This window comes from Sinocyclocheilus grahami, unplaced genomic scaffold, assembly GCF_001515645.1.
Source record: "Sinocyclocheilus grahami isolate Dianchi unplaced genomic scaffold, SAMN03320097.WGS_v1.1 scaffold317.1, whole genome shotgun sequence".
NCBI classification, from domain to species: domain Eukaryota; kingdom Metazoa; phylum Chordata; class Actinopteri; order Cypriniformes; family Cyprinidae; genus Sinocyclocheilus; species Sinocyclocheilus grahami.
Genome location: NW_015505496.1, coordinates 250815 through 273550, shown reverse-complemented (window position 1 = coordinate 273550; position 22736 = coordinate 250815). Strand labels below are relative to the sequence as shown.

Genomic DNA, 22736 nt, shown 5'->3' with positions numbered 1-22736 from the left:
ACTGTATTTCAATAGGCATGTCATGACTTGAGCTGTTGGTTCATATTTTTGATGGTAATTTGAAGAGTGTCTGGCATGTTAAACATTTAGCAGGACCTTAAAGGGATAGTTCACCCCCCCAAAAAAAAGAAACCTTTTGGGTTCCACAGGCAAAAGAGAGTCATAGAGGTTTGGAACAATTTGAGTAAATGACAGATTTTTTTTATTTTTGAGTATCCCTCAACATTAAAATCTGTTCTGGAGGAGTTGTATAGATGGACCAGTAGTGGAAAAATGTTGTGTGTGAGAGACACCTGTTGTGATGAGCAAAAAAGGAAGTGAGTTGTGTTTGCTTTGGCTACACGACCTGTGTTCACATAGTGTCTCTGCAGTCTGGGATCATTTGCGCACACCCTCTTGGAGATCTATGAGGAATTTCAGACCACAGCTATGACAGTCCACTGGCCCACTGAATGGACACACATCCACACTGTTGCTTCTGTAGTTTAGAAGTTACATTACAAGAGCAAGATGTGCTGCTCTTAAGGTCGGCCTATGCAGAATGGAGACCTTACCATTTGCAAGTTGTAAGAGCCGCTAGGCGTAAACACGCAGAGACTATTTATTTTCATATATTTTCTTTTTAATTGGTCAATATGTATCAATCTAAATAAGTTACAATTCTTCTGAGTGTTTACAAAGCCTTGTAAATATACTTATCAGGTAAAATTTGCTCTGACAAGGCAGATATACTGTTTACAAAAAGGATTCTGTATATTTCACACAAGAAACAATGTTAAAATCAACACTAAGAAAAATGAAACCTACAAAAATATCAATAAATAACATCACATCTTATGTTGATACATTTACTTACATCAGTATACAATTGCCATCATACCAAGTCTGAATGAAAGCCTAGATTTTTTTTTTGACACAAACCATAGAGATGGTTTTAAATGTGATTGATATCTCACATTTACATCTCATAATCATTACAGAATCATCACAAATGTTAAAAATATACTTTATATGCTATGAAACTGAAAGATTATTGATAACCACCTCCTAACAAAGATAACCTAAGACAAAGTTAAAAAATGTACATGTGCAATATAAACTGAACATAGCTTTTTAAAAATCTTTTGTTGCTAGGTAGACCGGCTTCTGTTGTGTATAAAATAATTTGGTGACTTATCTCTATAGCTATTACATAACTTCCTGACAACCTCCTATCTTTTTAAATCAAAGAAATTGCTTTCCTCTGCAGTTTACCTTCACAGATGCAACAGGAAGTGCAGGAAGATGAGCGATGAAGAATCAGGCATGATTTGAACAGAATCATCTTTTCTTTAAATCTCTATCTAGCATTCAAAAAGCATGAAGTTTAACAATAAAGAGCGGGCTGTACAAGAAGACGGACATCAAAAGGTAATGGTGGAGGAGGCCTATATTAGGGATTTATGTATTTTCCTGCTATTTAAGCATAAGCTTAAAAATCGTTTTCAAGCATCTTGACAAAAATTGACAATTTTTAAAGTCGGTGTTATCAATCGAATCTTGAAGCCATAACTGTGAACTCCAGTCGGTCAACATTTGGTCATGAGGCACCCAGCAGCGCGTTCAATACTGTGCATGGCAGTGTAAATCAAAAGAGCTGAAATTATATTGGATTATTATAATTACTGGGACTAAAACCTATGAATGAAGTCACTTGTAGAAGATCAGAATTTATAATAATAAATAAAACAGTTCAGTGTTTCAGCATGCAGCCAAATTTGATTCATCAAGGCTTGTGTTGACAGAGAGGAATATCATTTTAAAGTTCACATCAGTTTTGTATTTATCAGTGCCACCTGACAAAGTCTACAAAGAAGAGCAAATGGATGCTTATCAGTGTGCTCTACTGGACACTCTCTACAGGAAGAAGAGGAAGGTAACATGAGTGAGAGTGTTGCATTTAAAGTAAGCTTAGGTTCTGAGTATCACTCTTACTGTCCTCAATATCTCATAACCACTTCTCCCCATCGACCCCACAGCTGACCGGACTCAAGTCAGCTGACTATTTTCTACAAAACTGACAGGCTTCTACAGAGTTTTCCTCAAGATGAGTTTGGCAGGAAAAATGTCTGTAGCTAAATAAAAAAAAGACCCTTTTTCTTTACAGAGTCAAGAAGCCTTGCAAGCACTTCTCCTCCAATAATTCAACTTTCCTGAGTTTACGAATTGAAGAGCAAGAGATATTTACAAGGAAAAAAACACTACAGCATGTCTATAAATATTTCAGGGTTCCTGGGATGGTGTTTGATGAGCTCACAGACCCATTTGAGATGCACCTTCCCCGAATTCGAACACCCCAGCAGTCGACTTACGACTGCAGACTATGCTGCTGAGAAGTTGGATCTGATGGAGTCTTCCCGCAACTGACGGTGCTTCCCGATGTCACACTCTTCTCGAGGTGTTCTCCGTTCAATGGTTATCCTGTAATTTTTCCTGAGGAGCGAGGAAGAACAATATCATGAATGTAGATGATATTGTGCGAGCAGCAATAATAATGTTCTATTATATCTCAACAAATACTAGGGCACTTTAGGCTGTACTGACATTTAAATGCCAGACACTTCATATTATTATAATTAATACAATACATTAGGCTGTTTCATGAAAAAAATTATTGTTTTCAATGTATACCTAAAAAAGTAGAATGCCATAAGTAGAGCCGTTCCCAGAATTCCCCCTACTATTATCCCAGTCACTGCCGATACTCCTAGTCCACCTGCTTAGGAAAAAAACCAAAACCATTTCTAAGGAAAGCAGCACATCTATATAATTTAGAGAGGTTCACCTTCTGTAGAGTGGGGCTTTTCACACTGGGGTCTGTAAGAAGGTGCTATTATTACTATTATAATTAATAATAATACAAATTATTATTAATAATATTATTTATCCAAAATAATATAAAATAATTGTGTTCTTTGCCATCTGTTGTCTTAATTTTGACTCAAGCGCATATCGTGCTGTTACAAAAAAACAAGTGTCTGTCTTGAAGCAGCAGAAGTAATTTACATGATGGGTCACTGTGTTTTGGGTGTGGAGGCTCTGGTGCTGTTCGCAAGGAGAACCATTCCCTCTTAAAGCCTGGCATGATCTGGAAACTTCCATTGGTCCCAAAGTAGCTCATGACAGTCTGAAGGCATAAAAACACATTTATCGTGGTGATTACTTAGCATTTCTTAATTTTTCCACAAACATTAACAAAATCCTACAACTAAATGTCTGAATTTCAGCTATTGTCCTGATCTTTGTGTGTGTGTGTGTGCGCGTTTTTGTGTCATACGAGGACACAAATTTGTATAATGACATGAGTATGGCATAGGTATTACAAGAAAGTGACTTGTGAGGACATTAACCCCATGTCCCCATTTTTCAAAACGCTTATAGATCATAGAGAGTGAGTTTTTTTGAGAAAGTAAAAATGCACAAAGTTTCCTGTAAGGGATAGGGTTAGGTGTAGGGTTGGTGTAGGGCAATAGCACATACAGTTTGTACAGTATAAAAACCATTACGATTCACATGAAATCAAACCATTCACAAAAACAAACATGTTTGTGTGTGTGTGTGTCTGTGTGCGTGTGTGTAAAATAAAGCAGAGATGATTATGTGTACACACCTCGTGCGTTCCTGCCTCTGGGTCTGTCATCCTAACGACAGAGAAATCCCCATTTCGGTCACCACTGGCATCTAGAGACACCTGGCCAGCAATGCCTGTATAATGGAATGTGAGGAATGATCAAATTAATTAGTTTGAAGAGTCAAACATTCCAAGGAAAAAACCAGCAAGAGTCGACAAATTCCGGGTGGGCAATACAACAGGAAATCTCATCCGCCTTCTGCCGTTTTTGTTGGCTTTGACTGCAAAAATGGTAATTTCATCTGTACATCTGTGTTCCTGAATTCTTGAGATTTTTAAAATATTATTTCATTTAACAGGAAAACATGACCCTGTTCCTGATTATTCTGGCCGAGCAAAACATTGTTATTTCACGTTTAGTTGTCTTGCTGTGGTCATTGAGACGGAGCACTTATTTTGGAAGAGAAGTTTAATGAATTACAGTAGCAAGAATACTGGCGAGCCCTCTTTTACAACAATAATAATAATAATAATAATAACTACAACAATGGGAATCAAATGTGGTGAATAATAATGGGAATAAAATGGGACTTGGTCAGTGTTAGGATTCCAGTGTTCTCTTTGCAAATTTTTTTTTAATAGTTTTTTCCCTAATAATAAGCTTTGAGTGTAACGTTCCATTTAAAGGGCCCATGAAATGAAATTTTTTTATTTTTTATTTTATAATGTTTCCCGAGGTTCACTTATAATCTTAGTATGCTTTTTGCACCAAAAATGGTCATAATTTAGATATACAGTGGGTACAGAAAGTATTCAGACCCCCTTAAAAAAGAGTGAAAAATGTAAGGGGGTCTGAATACTTTCCGTACCCACTGTAAATGGTCATTTTCTACCCTGATTTAGTCATCTGATTTAAACGCTCAGTTGAAAGGGGCGTGTCTGATGTGAGATTTCAATGTAAATGCCCACTGCTATGATTGGTTAACATATTTGTATATATAATGAGCATTACATGTGGATCTCTCTTAAAAGCTTTTACTGTGTTTGTACTACAACAGCTGCCACTAGTTGTGAAAAGGGTTGATTATAGCATTATATTCAGAAGCATCAAAGGTTGCAGTGCTACTGAGGACATGATAATATGATCTCCTTATTGCAACACAATTTTTGCAATCTAACACTTTTAATATAATTAACACAGTGAAAACACAATGCTCGTTGAGACTCGTTAAGCAGTATAAACTGTGTCTTTGATTATATCAGGATTGGTTTACACACTACTAACAGGAACAGTGTGAAGTTGGTCGTTTAGTCACTGGATTGATTCACTTACGCATAAACAGCAGTAAGGTAAATTTATAAAATTTGCATTTCTTTGTCTTTCTTTTCCTAACAGTAGTAACGCTCTTGTGACTGATTAACAGGCGTGAGTTGTTTAGAACAAACCTCCTTGATTACAAACGACAATGTTAAGGAGCAGGTCGAGGAGAAACCATGACGTCATGATTCTCCTGATTTCAAATCCTGGCATTTCAGAAGGGTAGAAAAGAATAATTCATTTTTAAACTGGGAAGTTAGTTTTAAATTTTGAGCTACTTCATTTTTTTTCTTTTTTTGTGGTAAGGGCAATAAAATCTTTTCAGGATTCTTGATGAATAGAATGTTATAAAAATACACATTTTATATGATAAATGTCTTTACTGTCACTTTTGATCAATTACTGTGTAAGAGTACTTTAAGACAGGTCTTGAATCATACTACAAACTGAGCGTGCATATTTCATGCATAGATCTCTCTCTTTTACACAGTGAACACATTCAGGGCCTTGCATTAATTTAATGCTATACCCCTACCCAAGATGCACACATGCAAAATCAGCATGATTAACACAAGTGTAATGTTTATTTTCTAAAAGCAATCATCCTATTCTGACACCATCTGGCTGGTGCTTCATCCAGGCATGCTAATTAGGAGGTTTCACTTGATTACTGACGAGATTGCTGCCACTATTTACTTTCTCAGTCGCTGAACTTTGACACAAAATTGAACCAGTCAACCCTCATGCTTCTCTGAGTATATATTTGCATTTCAGAATTAAAGCTGCGGATTCATTTTTGCTATAAAATGCAAGTGACGTCCAGCATAGGCCAGTGTCAATAGCACTTGAGCGGCCTGATTTCAAAACATTAAGTAGAGGGAAAAACAGCATTTATTTGTGAATTACCTTCAAATGTTCTGTTCCACATGCTGTGCGTGATTTCCAGTCCATCGTTTTTCGTCAGACCGTTGCTCTTCACCTCACGCAAGGCAAATGCATACAGAATCAAAGCATCATGGAACCCCTCCATAAACATATTGACCTGCAAAAAAAAGGGGGAATTGGAATACATTTGCTTTATTTATTTATGCATTTATTATTTATTTTTACAGTATACATGCATTTATTTTTTTACATTTCTTAATATAATATAATATAATTATTATTTTCCCTATTTGGACCTCCATAGCTTTTCTTTCATTTACATAGAATTACAAGATATTATTAGAAAACAGTAAGTAAAGGTTCAAGAGTGAACAAGATGGAGAGGATCCATAAACAGCACTACATTGTTCAATGAAATATTAAGCAATTAAAGAATAATGCGGGCTACCCAGCCGCCATGAATACTGAAAAGCACGTACTAATAGATGCTCATGTTATGCTACTGATTAATGGTCCGTTCCTGCCGCAGAGCTGTATGCTGCATGTGCGCAGCCCAAGGCAAACAATAGTAAAACCTGGGGCTTAGTCAGTCTGCGGCCCAGGGGAGATTCGATAACCGCTGCCAAGATTACTGTATATTTACATTCACCCTCAACTGTCTAATAAGAGTGAAACAGCAGGAAAAGCTGATATAGTCATATGACTGTTTATATACATATTAATTTTTGGAAGCGTGAACAGAGGTGAAATCTCCAAGCATTCAGAGCATAACAAACCCTGCCGTGTTTTCATACAGAGCACAGCTTGCGATTCAGCAACACGATGTATCGGACTGAACATTCCTCATGCAAAAAAATGTCATGCTTTCTCATTGCGAAACAAATCCTGCTTATATTTAAGATCAGTCACTATTGGCAACAGTTTGTGTAAAACTGATGGCATCTCAGTTCAAGAATGTGATTTTGATTAAATTTCTATTATTTTAACTCGGAAGTTAAAGGAGAGGTCTCAAGGACTGTCACCCACGTTGAGATATGTGGTTTTCCATCACAGTTTGGAGCACCTTTAAATGAAAACGTGATTTCTTATGAAACAAAAATAAATAAATCCACTGTAAGGTTTTCTTCACTTCTTTTTAGTGTCTGTTTAGCCTGCCCATTTCAGTTTTTGTTCATTAAAATATATCCTATACTTTGACTAAAATCAGAGTCTTATTTATGAAGCTTATTCCATTTAGAAGGCTATAATTCATATTACTTTCCATATATATATATATATATATATATATATATATATATATATATATATCTCAAAGTTTAATAAATAATGTTTTTAGTTTTTAATTCCTCCATAGATATTGGGAGGGGAGAGAAAACTGCATAACGACATTAATTCAGAGTTGGCCCAACTGCAGTGATTAAACCAAAACAAGCCCTGCATCATTAGAGTGAATGTAACTCATCCTCAGGGCTCACTGGACTCACTGTTTTTACCAATAAGTCTGTTTCTGTTTATTTGGGCGGATTAACTTCAGGCTCTGGCATGAAAAGGTGTAACCGCATGTCAGTTTCCTCACCCCGGTGAAAAATTACCCAGTGCAGTCTTACTGTTACTATCAGCTATACTGCAATGACAGAAATGCAAGAACAGAATTTTAAGATGCCATCTATGGAGAAACAAGTATGAAATATGAAAGATAAATTAATAAATGACCTACTTTTATTTATTTATTTTTATCTCTTCGCCTTTTTCCTCATAATGAAATGCACCAAACAAACAAAAAAAAACAAAAAACATGAATGCCAACCAAATGTTCAGACATCTTCCATTTTGTATGTGAAGAGCTCAATCACTGCATTAGGACTTTTTCTCATTGATTGAAGACGACTCAAAACCTTACATGATGAAGCCTTTCAGATGAGTGGTAAAACCTCTTCAAACAATGAGAATCAAAGTCCAATTGCAATGGCTGAGTCATATATTCTGTAATGACCAGGTAAGAATATTCAGAAATACAAAGATCTTCTTAATCCTTGTGCCACAATTAAACTATACTGCACTGCTTAGATATATAAATAAATAAATATATTTCTGCTGAAATTAATTTATGAATGAATACAAAAATTACATGAAATTAAATAAAATTGTATAAAAATACAATTCACTTTGTGCCATTGGGTCATTTTTTCATTTTATGTCATTTTATAATCACATTTCCTCATTTATATATATTTTTTCATGTTTAAGTCCTCCATAGCTCCCTTTTCTTTCTGACCAAACTTTCACTGAACATTATTTACATTGAATTACAAGATTAGATAGAGAAATGTGATAAAGGTTTACATGAGAGAATTTCACAGATTCAGTCCAACTTGTGTGCGACAGTGTCTATTCTGAAAACAGCGACACCCTTCATTGTTGATCAAATGGAGATGATTGAAGCAGAACGAACTGTCTGTAATAAGTCTGTGACTTCCTTTGTTTGTCTCAGTTTAGCCATTCGGTCGCAGTGTGTTTAGATCCTGTGAGATGGTTTTAGGGGCCCTTAATGGTCAGCAAAGCAGTTGACTGCATATCTTGTTCTAGATAAGGGTTGTTGAGAAGAAAAGGAAATAAGCAACCATGGGTGGTCTTAAATTCATATGCAGTCTAGTGCATTGAGTTTGATCATCTCTAATGAATGTTCCTAGTCGCTTCACTGATCCTCCTTCTCAGGCTGAATTGTTTTTTAATAACTTTGAAGCAGTTCTGCTCAAGTACAGGCAGATATATCTAAGAGCCAGTTACCAAGCATTAAAACCTCATTAGTTGAAACCTGACCCTGAATTGGCTCGACTTTAGCTGTGATTAGATAATACACACCTGAGGAGATCGGTATTTTGGAAATGCTAAATCTGTGTGAATAGAGTTTCTGGGGATTAATTGAGCCTTAGTGGTTTTGTCATGCTGGAACTTGATAACCTGCAGTGACGCACACCGAAGGGCGAGCCGAGGTAAGAGGAAAATAAGTAACAGATAAACAGATGACAACTATCACTAAGTAAGATGAAATACATGTCAATCTGACCCAATTCATACTTTGGTTCTTTTGAACAGAAAATATGAAAAATAGTTAAAGGGATAGTTCACCCAAAAATGAAAATTTGATGTTTATCTGTTTACCCCCAGGGCATCCAAGATGTAGGTGACTTTGTTTCTTCGGTAGAACACATATGATGATTTTTAACTCCAACCGTTGCAGTCTATCAGTCGTATAATGCATGGCAATGGTAACAAAATCTATGAGAGTAAAAAAAACATGCACAGACAAATCCAAATTAAACCCTGTGGCTCGTGACGACACATTGATGTCCTAAGACACGAAACGATCGGTTTGTGCCAGAAATGTATATAATTTTTTGCCTCTAATACACCACTATGGCCAACTGTCTTTGGGCGCGCACACGGCATCCGGCGCGTGAGGTGTGTACGCGCTCTGGCGTAGTTTACGCAAGCGCCGGAGATTACGTTCTCTCACTTTCCACGTATTCCCAACTTCTGAGCCTGCTCGCCTGAAGTTATGGTTGATTGCTCTTCGGCTGGATATCAACACACCCATTAACGTAAACTATGCCAGAGCGCGTACACACCTCACGCACCGGATGCCGTGCGCGCGCCCAAAGACAGTTGGACATAGTGGTGTATTAGAGGTAAAATATGATATAAATACTGTTCGGTTTCTGGCACAAACCGTTCATTTCGTGTCTTAGGACATCAATGTGTCATCACGAGCAGCAGGGTTTAATTTGGATTTGTGTGTGCATGTTTTTTTTACTCTCATAGATTTTGTTACCATTGCCATGCATTATACGACTGATAGACTGCAGCTGTTGGAGTTAAAAATCATCATGTGTGTTCTACTGAAGAAACAAAGTCACCTACATCTTGGAAGCCCTGGGGGTAAGCAGATAAACATCACATTTTAATTTTTGGGTGAACCATCCCTTTAATTATTCTGAGGAATGTTGCCTGTTTTTAGGATAATTTCAAAACCTTTTCTTCTGTATTTTGCAAATGGAAAGTATTTTCCATTTGCTGTATTTTGCAAATGGAAAGTATTTTCCATTTGCTCCATTTTGCAATACTCCATTTGCAAAATACTCCATTTGCAAATGGAGTATTTTGCAAATGGAAACTATAGAATAAACTTGGTAGAAATCCAATCAATCACATAAAACATGTCCCTAATGACTGTGGTAATCCAACACACCCACCTACTGGTCATCAGTGCATAAAAATGCTTAGCATTTTTCACAGGCTAAGTCATTTTAAAGTCGCTAAGGATCTATGATTGACAGCGCCTTTATACCCATATTTTACAAATCTTTTAAAGGACTTACTTTGTAGCTCGATTATCCTGTAGAGTCGACCTTCTAGAATGTTAACAGTGGAAGCTGTCATTTATCCAGCAGATTTACGTTCTGCGTATGGAGGGCTCTTTGCAAATGAGTATGGCTGCATTTCCTGGCAGCTAGTATGAATTGCTAAAATCTGTGTGGATGCTCATAAGAACACCACTCACTGGAAGCCAATTCCAAAAAATGTATCACCTTCCTTAATGAATAAAGTGAGCATTCTTCATTCAGCTCATTAATTCAGCATGAACAAAAAAAAAACGGAGCAGATACAAGCAGCAGCTACAAGGAGAAGGCCAAGTTTGTGAAACGTCACATTAGCCTGTGCTTCTGTCAAGTAAGGCTTCTGCTTCTCTGGTAAGTGTACTCATACAATTAAATAGTTGTATTCGGGACACTGAAGTCCTGACATTCATATTTGCAATGAGAACGGTCTTTGTCTGAATACTTTTCTTTCTATATGATGGTGGTCCCCTGCAAGGGTCCAGCTCAAGACTTTTGAGGCTCCTGCTGATACAGCAATTGAGTCAATCAAAAGTGTCAGGGCCCCCACTGAGGTTATTAACCTTGGTACTTCGATTTGTCCACAGCTCTTTGTTTCAGAAAGACAGTTCCCGCTGTCTTCCTTAGAAAAGCTTTGACGGCTTTTCAAAGGAAGCTGACATGATGGGAAAGAGCCAGACCAAAATATGGGGCCTGTATGGAACGCCAAGTCACCCCATTCAAAGGCACTTAAAGTGTGAATGCACCGTATTTTGACTTTAAACTGGGTGAATAAATGAATCAGCTGCTCTCTGAACCGTGCAGGCCACAAAACAGATGGAATTGCAGGAAGGGGCTTATGATTGATTGACTGAGTGACTGATTTGCCTGAATACTGTTCACAGGGGATAATGAGGATGGTGTATTGTAAAATAGTCATGGTTGGATGTTTTTCGATTAATCTCTTTTGCATTTCTATACCCAAAACTTCAAATATCACAAAAAATGTATAATTTGTATACAAGTAAAATTATTTATTTTATTGATAATCAAGTCCAATCAGTATAATCAAACACAGCTGGACTCAAATGAAGGTGTAGAACCATCTCAAGGATGATCAGAAGAAATGGGCAGCACCTGAGTTAAATATATGAGTGTCACAGCAAAGGGTCTGAATACTTAGGACCATGTGATATTTCAGTTTTTCTTTTTTAATAAATCTGCAAAAATGTCATTAATTCTGTGTTTTTCTGTCAATATGGGGTGCTGTGTGTACATTAATGAGGAAAAAAATTAACTTAAAAGATTTTAGCAAATGGCTGCAATTTAACAAAGAGTGAAAAATTTAAGGGGGTCTGAATACTTTCCGTACCCACTGTATATACACATGCACACACACACACACACAATTACCAAGGTGTTGGATAATCTAAATGAAAAAATAGAAAGTGAAAATGTGAATATAATAATTAAATATCCAATATCAACAGATATACATGTAAAAAAAAAACTCTAATATCAGCTGATAACCAATTTAGTACCAATATATCGTGCATCCCTAAATTTTAATTTATTAAAAGGATGAAGAAAATGTTTGTAGGAATTTAGATCTGCAAAGACTTGACCAAATGTATCTGAAATACATTTGGGCTTTTGAACATGACAGTATTCACTATTATATATTTTTAACATTATAGTCAGTAATTTTGTTTCAAAGACTCACGTACAGCACTGCAGCCTTCGCAGACAGGGATGTCTGACTGCTGTAGTGACTTTTTCATTTCCATGGAGAAATCTTCAAACTCTGCCTTTGTGGACCCAAGCAATGTTACAGTGTTGAGAAAGCTGTAGGCAGCCTTGGCCTCATTATCATATTTGTCTCCTCTCCTCCAGGATCCATCCCCTGTAAAATAATGTTGTATTATCATTGTATGTCATGTTCACATGAGCATATCGCAAGATTTGCCATAGAAAAGTACATCTCTTAAAATAAGGACATTATACAAGCATGTTTTGCCTGTTTCTGCTGATAAAACCTCAGTGACAATGGCTGAAATATCTACTCTGTTATGTTTGCTGCAACAATGGCGCTTTTAAATATACACAAGAACATCAGTGGACATTCTGGACCTGCACACCAGACAATATCCAGGCACAATTGTGTTGAGCCAAATGTCTCCTGAATGTAATCTCTATCAAACAGAAGAGCTGGGCCTCTTTTGCAGTTCAGTGTAGATAGCTTCATTGTGCTAGAGGGTCAAAGGACAATCTCGTATGACTATGGCTCATCCTGGGAACTAAGATAAGCATTGTAACCAGTGTGCAACAACCATAAGTACAGTAGTGGAGCTTTACCATAGGAAGAGGAGTTGAAAAGCTCAATGTTGAAGAAAATGTGGCTGTCGCTGGTTAATTTTCGTCGATGGGCTGCCAGCATGAGGTCTCGTACCGTGTCCGCCTTGGCACACATGATCACCACTGGAAAACGAGAAAGAACAAGAATGTTATTTGTCATTCAAAACTACTAATTTAGGGTACCACCCCCACCAATGCCGCCTGGTTCACGTTTATAATGTTTAAACTGCATTAATGACTAGGGTTCCCTAGCAAAAATGCATTTATTTTGTGCTACGTGTACTACAAAAACATTTACATATTTATGTGCTTAATAAAATACCCTGCAGTTGTACTTTTGGTATACTAACCTGGTACACTTAAAGTCTGCTAAATTGGAACAACCTACTTTGTGTTTAATGCACTTTAATTGTGCGGAAGTAGTGCTGAGGTCCAACTAAAGATATACTTAAGTATATCTGTATCTGAATGTGATAAAGTGGAACTATTGCAAGTATACTTCAGGTAGACTTTAAATATCTTGAATTTTACAGCAATCATACAATCCTTATTAATAGTGATATTAAAACACATTTTAGTCATAATATTAAAGGGGTCATATATGATGCGATTTCAAGTTTTCCTTTTTCTTTGGAGTGTTACAAGCTGATTGTGCATAGATAAGATCCCTGAAGTTGCAAAGACTAAAGTCTCAAAACCAAAGAGATATTCTTGATCAAAGTTAAGATTTTGCGCATCGTGTGTGTGTGTGTGTGTGTGCGCAGAGAGAGAGAGAGACACACATCACAGTGGAGTCAGCTGTCTTAACCGTGGCTTGTGTACTGCAAACACATACCAGCTTCATCACTGTGTCTGTCACGCGACTCTGTTCCCCTTTCGGGCTCTGTCTTTACATTTATTTTGAAAGATGAAGCTTGTGATTATGGTAAGGGGCGTAACATTCCCGACGAGTGCTTGCGGTGTTCACAATGCACTGGGTCAGCTGGCCAATCAGAGCAGACTGCGCTTGTCGGAAGGAGATACTTTGCTGAAAACTAAGTGTTTGAGAGAGGCGGGGCATAGAGGACCTACAATAATGTACAGTATTTTAAAAATAATGTGTTTTTTGAACATTAAAGCATGTCAACATATTCTGTTACACCAAATACACAAAATAATGATCTTTAAAAAAAGCATCATATGACCCCTTTAAGAAATGTGCATTGTGCAATAGAGAAATACTCCAAATAAAGTTTAATTATAATTTTATATCAGTAAGTCTTAAGTGACGTGTCAATAAATATGTTAATGAATTTGAAGTATACGTGGTATGAAATAAATGTATTTTAAATAAATTATGGCATAGTTCTTTTTTTTTTTACTAGGGTTGATAACCAAGATAATTATAAAAAATAATACAGTAACCACATGATTTTCATAATTTTTGGTTCTGTTAACAGTTCTCACATGTGCTTTCAACCGATGAGGAAGGAAAACTATACTAAAATACTCTGAAATTGCTACCTGTGTTACTATTTAGCACAAACATAAAGCACACACAGTAGTCAAATTCTCGAGAAAATTACTTTTTTTTTTAAATCTTTTTTTATTATTATTATTTTTTTTTTTACTTTTTTGTTCTTTTCACAAACATACCTGCACAGTGCGACCAGTGATGTGTGATTCGTAAGTGAAAGACTCTTAAGCCAGTTATTTTTAATTAATCACAAATTACAACTATTCAATCAGTTGGTGTACTTTCTCAATCTGACTCACTTACTGAAATTAATTTAGCCATTTACAACTCCATGAACCAAAAACAAATACAATGTCATGGTGTATTTACATTAGATGAAACTGAAGTTTTTTGCTTTTAGTATGAATATGTCGGCCTTAAGGATATCTATAAGCTAGTGTTCTCTAAAACATTGACAAAATTTGCGTTTTAAAAGACTTAAAAGCATTCAAAACTTACGGTCTCTCACTTCAACGAATCAATGATTTTGATTAAATCTTTCTACACTTCAGCTCCTCATTAGTATGCTCTCTACAATCTGAAGCATTCTGGCCTTACACTGTAAAAGATTATTATGATATATATGCAAACGGCATCTACTCCATTATATAGGGGTTAGGGAGCAATTCAGACACTTTAAACATGCTTTCCACTGGGGAGAATGAAGTCTGGTTTTCGTGTCAGTGTCATGCGAACCTCCAAACACATTTGAATTCTACACAGAATCCTGTATTTTAAAGCACACTGGAGGAAGTCGAACATCATAAACTTCCTGTTTCAGTGGAAATTACGTCAACACATTGAAAAACTTAAGTGGGACTTGTGAGACCTAAATCAGTTACCGACTGGTTGTTCGTATGATAATACTGTATGTACCAGAACCAGAATCGTTCATTTCCTTATGATTCCCATTTCTATTTATGGCAGACAAAACAAAGCACTGTGTTCTCGAAAGAGTTTCACAGACCACAAATTCAACATGTACATTAAGTTATTATAGTCTCGATCCAGAGAATGTGCACAGTGCTGTTAATTTAAGATCAATTATGACCTTTATGCTACTGGCCAGCTTTACAAGAGCATGTGGCATTGATTCAGTTATGTAAGCACAGGCTCATAAGTACCATAGAATAACTTCTTTTTGACCTGGCCTAACAGAAACAGTCTGAGGTACAAAATATTTTCCCATGGAGCAAGGAGGTCAAAAATAAATAAACAAACAAGCAAAAAGAGGTTTTTTTTTTTTTTTAAGTTGCAAAGCGACCCATAAATAGGAAGATTCAGAGGATTGGAACTTTCCCCACAGCTCAGTCAGTGTAATGCGCTGCTTGAAATATCCTCAGCTGAGTGGGACAAACTTCACCTCAGTATTCCTGCACTATAGCACCCTTTAATTACAGAGCGCACAGCACACTACAGGCCCTGTGTTCACTCTCCAGTGATTCCATGGGGTACAGCTCCAGCCAGCAATATTTCAAAAATCTGGATTTTCCCACTGACACTAGTTACAAATGAACTGAGGAATGCAAAGAGGCAACACATGGCACACTTACTGTTGGTTGTGCCGCATTTAATGCACCTTGGGGTCTATATACACTGATAAAAAATGATTCTGTGGTGAAGTACGGAAAAACAAATGTAAATTCTACATTAAATAATTTAGTTCAGGCAAGAATTGAAAAAAAGAGTGTAAATTCTATATCAGTACTCAATTCAAGCTTGTATAAATTGAACTTATAAGTATATTTTACTTAATATATACTTATATTTTTAAGTATATATTAATTGTTTGTGATGTTTACAAGGATTTCTTGAGTAAATATCAAAGTTGTGATACAGGTGTTCCCATCATGCACTGGGGCATGAATAATTAAGGTTGATTTTTTGTTTTACTGTTTTTGAGTTGAGCATTTACACTGTTTTATGGTTGCTTTTTGTTGTTAGGTTTAGTAACTTGCTGTTTTGTGACATCTGGAGCCATTCATACTCTAGCCACTGATTGTTACCGTCATTGTACCGTCACTTGCCTCAACACACCTGCCTGGAAGTTTCTAGTATGCCTAGTAAGACCTTGATTAGCTGGCTCAGGTGTGCTTAATTAGGGTTGGAGCAAAACTCTGCAGGACAGAGTTTGGACACTCCTGTTCTAAGTGAACCATGTGCTTTAATAGCATTGCTTTTTTTCAGTGCTATGATGTTAAACTAAAGTTTACAAACAATGATTGAGTAAAATGTACTTAAGTATTGCAGAGTAAACTTCAAATGATTAAAGGGGTCATATGATTTTGCTAAAAAGAACATTATTTTATGTATTTGGTGTAATGAAATGTGTTTATGCGGTTTAAGGTTAAAAAAACACATTATTTCCCACATACTGTACATTATTGTTGCTCCTCTATGCCCTGCCTTTCTGAAAAGTGAGGTGTGCTGTGATTGGCCAGCTATCCAGTGCGTTGTGATTGGCCGAATACATCAAGCGTGTGACGGAAATGTGCGACGAGACAAAACCAATAAAACCCATTACAAACGAGGCATTTGTAGCATCCAGTGGAGACATAATTAATGATTATAATGACTTATACTGTCTATTTACGCATTGCATTACGCCCCGTAAACATAAAACCATGTCTGTATTTGTGATCGGAGAAACGACAAACAAGCGCTACTCTACACTGCTCAAACCTCGCGTTTGAATCATCAGTGGCAAATTCTTACAGTCTGAGTCAGAAAAGCCGGCATTGTAGTCTACTCTACCAGGATCAGGAAACAGTCCTCCATAAAATGCGCTGCACACATCTGAATATTTGGGTTGAACTGTTCTGGAACAGTGTTGTAAATACAACTTAACCACTGATTTCTAGTCGTGTCCTCTTTTGGAAGACCAAACAAAGTGTTTTCGCTTTCGCAACGAAACACACAGCGTCTTCACAACATGGCGGGGGCAGCAACAATAAAGTTACGCCTTCTTTCTTTGCGTGAACATTTGGGCGGTGTTATGCAAATCTTCCCACACAGTGACGTAGACATGTGGGGGAATGTTTGAACGAGGCATTTTAGGAGGGCGTAGACCAGTCTAAACTTTTATAAAGAATATCTCTTTGGGTTTGAGACTTTAGTCTTTGCAACTTTAGGGATCTTATCTATTCACAAACAGCTTGTAACACTCTAAAGATAAAGGAAAACTTGAAATTGGATCATATGACCCCTTTAAGTAGAAATTACTCAACAAACTAACTTGCAAAGTTAAATATACTTATTCTCTTTAATTTTACGTAACCCTTTAATTTTACATAATTTAAGTAGATTTGACAATTCTATACATAAATGTACTTAAAAATATGTGTGCAAAAACGTTCAAAAGAAAAATTAGCACATTAAAAAATGCACATGGAAATAATATTGTTGTGCAAACTTGTGCTATATCGCTACTGAGTATAAGGGTTTACTGTCTTGCCCCTCTGTCCGACTTTGGCAGCATGGCAGAGAATACAAAATAAGCAGGGCTATAATGACATATCTCTGGCTAAGTAAATTCACTCCCTGAGGACCACTCTGCAGGTTTCCAACAAGCCAGTTTGGGCTTCTGTGCTCACGTCATTCACTGTCAAAACACTGCAACACCATATGCCATCCTCATTAAAATGCCTTTTCTTCTGACATTTAGCCTCAGTGTGGATCATTACTTGGAATTTTATTTATTTACACAGTCAACAGCCAGATCTGTCATTCTTATCTGCTTATTAAGTTTCCAGGTCCAAACACTCTATCAGATATCAAAAGTAAACATCAAACTGTGCTATTATTCACTCACAGTGAGCATTAGTACCACCCAAACATCATAATCCTAACCTCCTAACCTTTGAAATCTCAGATGGCCATTTAGTGATTCATCTTCTATGAACTGATAAAATACTTGTGTCCAGGGCGCCATGAGTCCAGAGACTGTAGTGTACACTGTACATATTTATAAGTTTAAAAGCTTAAATGTGTGATATGAATAAATAGTGCTCAAAAACGGCTGTCGAGACAGAATTCTCAGTTGAAATGAGTAGAGGCTTGGGCATTCATCTATTGTCAAGCCCTTACGTTGATTCTGATTGGCTCAGACGTAATTTTGAAATTTTACAAAGGTTTTGCTTTTCACAATCTTTCAAGGCACAGCAACTAAAACATACTTTTAAATCAGCGATCATGTGCAGGCTGGGCCATGTTATTAAAGTTATCTGTATTTTATTACATTCACCTGTGCCAATCGACACGCTGCAGCTTCATGCAACAGGTTGAAAACCGCTTAACGAAGACTGACAACAACAAAAACAAGGGCATCGCAATGGCCAAATTAATCAAATCAGGCATAACAGGTGCTGGAGAACGTCCCAATGACGTCCTCTAAAGATGCAGGCTGCAGGCAAAGACAAACTATTTGGCAATCTGCACTGACTTCTGATTATGAGAAACTGTGTGAGAGAGTAGATAATGATGAATGCTGTTATTATCAGCAGCCAACATAAATTAACTTGCTTACATGCTTGTCACTGACCACTTCAGGGACAAACAATGAACACTGCTGCAGTATGCATTTTCAAGTTAAAATGAAACTTAAAATAAAGTAAAAGAATTAAACCTTAATAAGTAAGCCATTTGTAGTGAAATATGTACAAACTTGTAATGTGACAATTGATCAGTAAATTTTATGAGGTGAGTCACAACTGAGAACAAGCTGCTGGTGAAAAAAATCTGACTACACTGATTTTTTAGGAATGTTTTTCAAAGTAATATTCTCTACAATGTTTTCCAAACATTTTGTCAGTTGCGTACCCCTACAGTCCCATTACTTTAGTTCCAATCAACACCAAATCAGAAATGTCTATCCTTTAAATCATTTTATAATGAATTTCTCTAAATAAATTATATTACCAGGTATGAAAGGCAGCAAACAGCATTTAAATAAACAATGTGCTATTAATTTACATCAGTTAACATAATTCAGCAATAAGGAAAAAAAATAAGCCACATTTTGAATTTGAAGTGTTTTTGGCCTTAATCGTCACATACAGCGATTGTTTGTTTGAGATGCCTAATAGCATCAGATAATAGAAGGCAATTCTGCCTAATAGAAGGCAATTCTGCTTAGAATGATATAGGTGTTTTTAACAAATCTGATCCCAAGGCCCATGCCCACTCCCATGTCCCTAATACATCATTCATTTGCAATGGAAAAAAAGGTTGTCCTGAGTTAGCTTGTTGCTGTGACTTTATGTGGAAACATGTAATCTCATCTATTTAGTATCAATGTGGATTACTACCACTTGTGGTGTTGTCTAATAGTACAGATCTAGGCAGGTAAATGAAAGGTAATGGGCCTCAAACCCAACCAGATGCCATCCATTCCACTTGTGCAAGGTGTAAACACCACTTCCAGAAAAAACTAAGTTCCAGTTCCATTTCAAACTAAAAGTCACTCAATAACATAAGGAAATGTGTTGACTGGGCCAGGGGCAATACTTTGCAAATCCACCCTCTTGACCTGTGAATACCCGAGGTGAGTCACAACTGAGAACAAGCTGCTGGTGAAAAAAATCTGACTACACTGATTTTTTAGGAATGTTTTTCAAAGTAATATTCTCTACAATGTTTTCCAAACATTTTGTCAGTTGCGTACCCCTACAGTCCCATTACTTTAGTTCCAATCAACACCAAATCAGAAATGTCTATCCTTTAAATCATTTTATAATGAATTTCTCTAAAGAAATTATATTACCAGGTATGAAAGGCAGCAAACAGCATTTAAATAAACAATGTGCTATTAATTTACATCAGTTAACATAATTCAACAATAAGGAAAAAAATAAGCCACATTTTGAATTTGAAGTGTTTTTGGCCTTAATCGTCACATAGAGCGATTGTTTGTTTGAGATGCCTAATAGCATCAGATAATAGAAGGCAATTCTGCCTAATAGAAGCAATTCTGCTTAGAATGATATAGGTGTTTTTAACAAATCTGATCCCAATGCCCATGCCCACTCCCATGTCCCTAATACATCATTCATTTGCAATGGAAAAAAAGGTTGTCCTGAGTTAGCTTGTTGCTGTGACTGTATGTGGAAACATGTAATCTCATCTATTTAGTATCAATGTGGATTACTACCACTTGTGGTGTTGTCTAATAGTACAGATCTAGGCAGATAAATGAAAGGTAATGGGCCTCAAACCCAACCAGATGCCATCCATTCCACTTGTGCATACTATCACCTTCTGGCAAGAAACTTCATCCTTTCTGAATCTATGGCAAGCTGTTGTATTTCCTAAAGCTCATTGTCTGTAATAAAGCCTAAGTAGATAATATTTACTAGTGAGAGAGAAGAAACCAGGACTAGTACCTAATGAGTAGTTACTAGTAAAACGGAAACAAGTAGCCTACCAGCAACAACTGGAATGCATACTAATCTGAGATGAATGGTTGAAAATAATAGAACCACAGATCCCCATGCAATTTAATGGCAAAAACGTGCAACTTGTCACAGGTAACAGTTATAGTGCATATAATGACTAGCGACCTACTATAAGACTAATTAAGTAGCCTATCTATAAGTTTGAACGTCAAATTCATAAATACTAGTAGGCTATCTAATTAAAAAGTACTAGAAACAAAGTAGGCACCGATTCGTTTTATGGAGTAACTGTTAAAACGGCTTGCCATAAAGCATTTGGTAAATGACAGACAAGTAAAAGAGTAGGCTACCTTGGCTCCCATAGACGGACGTGATGATCCCGTCGGCGTCTACTCTTTCCTCGTTCGAGTTTAACAAAGCGTAGTCGGTGACGATGTGGTACTCTGAGAGCACCGTAAAAACCCCCTCTATCGTAAAGTAACAGTTTCTCTCGTCTTTATCATCGTCGTAAATCAAAGATGCAGTCCTCCAGCCGAAACGTCCGAACATCGCCTGAAAGGTCTCAGCCATTTTCAGGTAAGTTGGAGCGATTCTTGTGAGGTGCGAGTACTCGGTGGTTTTCGAGCTGAAGCCGGTGGCCAGAGCACCTGCTGAGATCACGGGGATGTTCCAGTGCGATGCCACTCTGACCACCGACGCGGCCGTGTACTCGCACACCGGACCGAGGACCAGGTCGGGACGCTCGTCTCTCTGCTTGTCCACGAGCGCGTACAAAGCGTCCATCCCGCACGCGGAGTTCTCATACTGCAAATTGAATTTCAATCCTGCGAACGGCTCTGCTCTGCTGAGGGTTTTTATAGCGTACTCGATAGCCGGAGAAACTCTCTGGTAAGAGAACAGGTATGTGTTGTTGCGAGGCAGCATGACCATCACGTCGATGTTGTCAGTCAGTGCACTTGTCCTGCCAGGCATCATGAGCACTACCCAAATGGACAGACATAGTGACATGAAACATGACATCTTTAACACCAATGAACGAAGTAACTGATGCTTTTTTTTCTTTTTGCACAGCTTTTGAAAGTTCCCCCCCACCCCAAGAAGACTGTTGTATAAATTAAGACGTATCCTTAATTGAACTTAGTATGGCAAAATCCCACTCTTTCTGTTTATAAGTGAGATGTGTCGTGTGTGTGTGTGTGTCTGTCCTGTGAGTCTCTCCAGAGCCCCTCTCTCTTCCTAATTTGCCACTGATGATTCAAACGTGAGTTTTGAGCAGTGTAGAGTAGCGCTTGTTGTTTGTCATTTCTCCGATCACAAATGCAGACATGGTTTTATGTTACGGTCCGGCCTGACAGGGCATCACAATATGGTAAGGGGCGTAACATTTCCGTCTCATGCTTGAGGTATTCAGCCAATCATAACGCACTGGATAGCTGGCCAATCAGAGCACACCTGGCTTTTTCAGAACAATGAGGTGGAAAATGTATGTTTTTTTTTTTTAATTAACCGCATAAACACATTTCATTACACCAAATACACAAAATAATGTTCTTTTTAGCAACATCATATGACCCCTTTAACCTGTTATTAAATGAATTCAATATAGTCATCACTTATTTGTACTCTCGCCATCTGAGGAAATTTGCCAGCACAAACACTCAGAAAGTATATTATGCCACGATCAAAGGGAGAGAAAAAAACCCCAGAAGAAAACAGTCATAACCACTAATCCATAACCACATTGAGAACTATGGAGGAGACTGGAATATTGAATCTGTCCAGAAGTGTTCAGGCTTAAAAGTGATCTTGTTTTAGCTAGTGATTATTATAAACTAATTTTATTTAATTGTAATACAGTAACAAGGCAGAACTTTTTACATGTAAGTCTGTGCATAAGGAACTTTGCATGCCTTTCTAATCACTTCTTGAGCAGCAGTTTATATTATAATCGTCAGGTACCTCGCTGAACTACAGTTGTGTTTTTGAAGACACCTACTGGCTGTTTCACTCAAAGGCATCTAAGAAAACAGCAATACATCACAGATTGCTTCAAAGCAGTTTTACTGTAGTAAACGGGGACAAAAATAAAAATAAAAGCCTATGCCAGTGTCAACAAAAGGGATTAATTAATCATGAATTTTAATTAGAATTAAGACTTCCATTTGAGCTAAAAAGACGCTCAATAGAAGATAATATAGTAGCAGTTTTCAGATCAGTTCAGTTCAGTTATTCAGTGACCTTGTTTGATAGTGCCAAGCAGAGCAGAATCAATACATTTTACTGAAATGTAATTGTCTTTACGGCC

At 37.1% G+C, this 22736-nt stretch overlaps 1 protein-coding gene across 2 annotated transcripts; it reads right to left on the bottom strand.

Annotated features, from left to right (window-relative positions):
* Positions 1-1044: 1044 nt before the first annotated feature.
* On the bottom strand, positions 1045-21640 carry LOC107602007 (atrial natriuretic peptide receptor 3-like). 2 transcript variants are annotated; one of them, XM_016294384.1, is made up of 8 exons: positions 20782-21640; positions 12545-12667; positions 11917-12092; positions 5835-5970; positions 3650-3744; positions 3046-3166; positions 2671-2758; positions 1045-2472 (listed from the first exon to the last, which is right to left on the bottom strand). In XM_016294384.1, the coding sequence occupies exons 1-8, from the start codon at positions 21449-21451 to the stop codon at positions 2361-2363; spliced, it is 1521 nt and encodes a 506-aa protein (XP_016149870.1). In that variant the 5' UTR covers positions 21452-21640; the 3' UTR covers positions 1045-2360. The 2 variants fall into 2 exon arrangements, with proteins under 2 accessions (XP_016149870.1, XP_016149871.1); XM_016294385.1 differs by having other exon boundaries at positions 2671-2755.
* Positions 21641-22736: the final 1096 nt, after the last annotated feature.

Bases quoted from the DNA above. Each gene is read 5' to 3' on its own strand.
- LOC107602007 (XM_016294384.1), bottom strand. From the start codon at position 21,451: ATGTCATGTTTCATGTCACTATGTCTGTCCATTTGGGTAGTGCTCATG. The intron at 3,745-5,834 runs GTAATTCACAAA...TCCATTATACAG, and splicing joins GTGGAACAGAACATTTGAAG to GCATTGCTGGCCAGGTGTCT. The intron at 3,167-3,649 runs GTGTGTACACAT...TTATGCCTTCAG, and splicing joins CAGAGGCAGGAACGCACGAG to ACTGTCATGAGCTACTTTGG.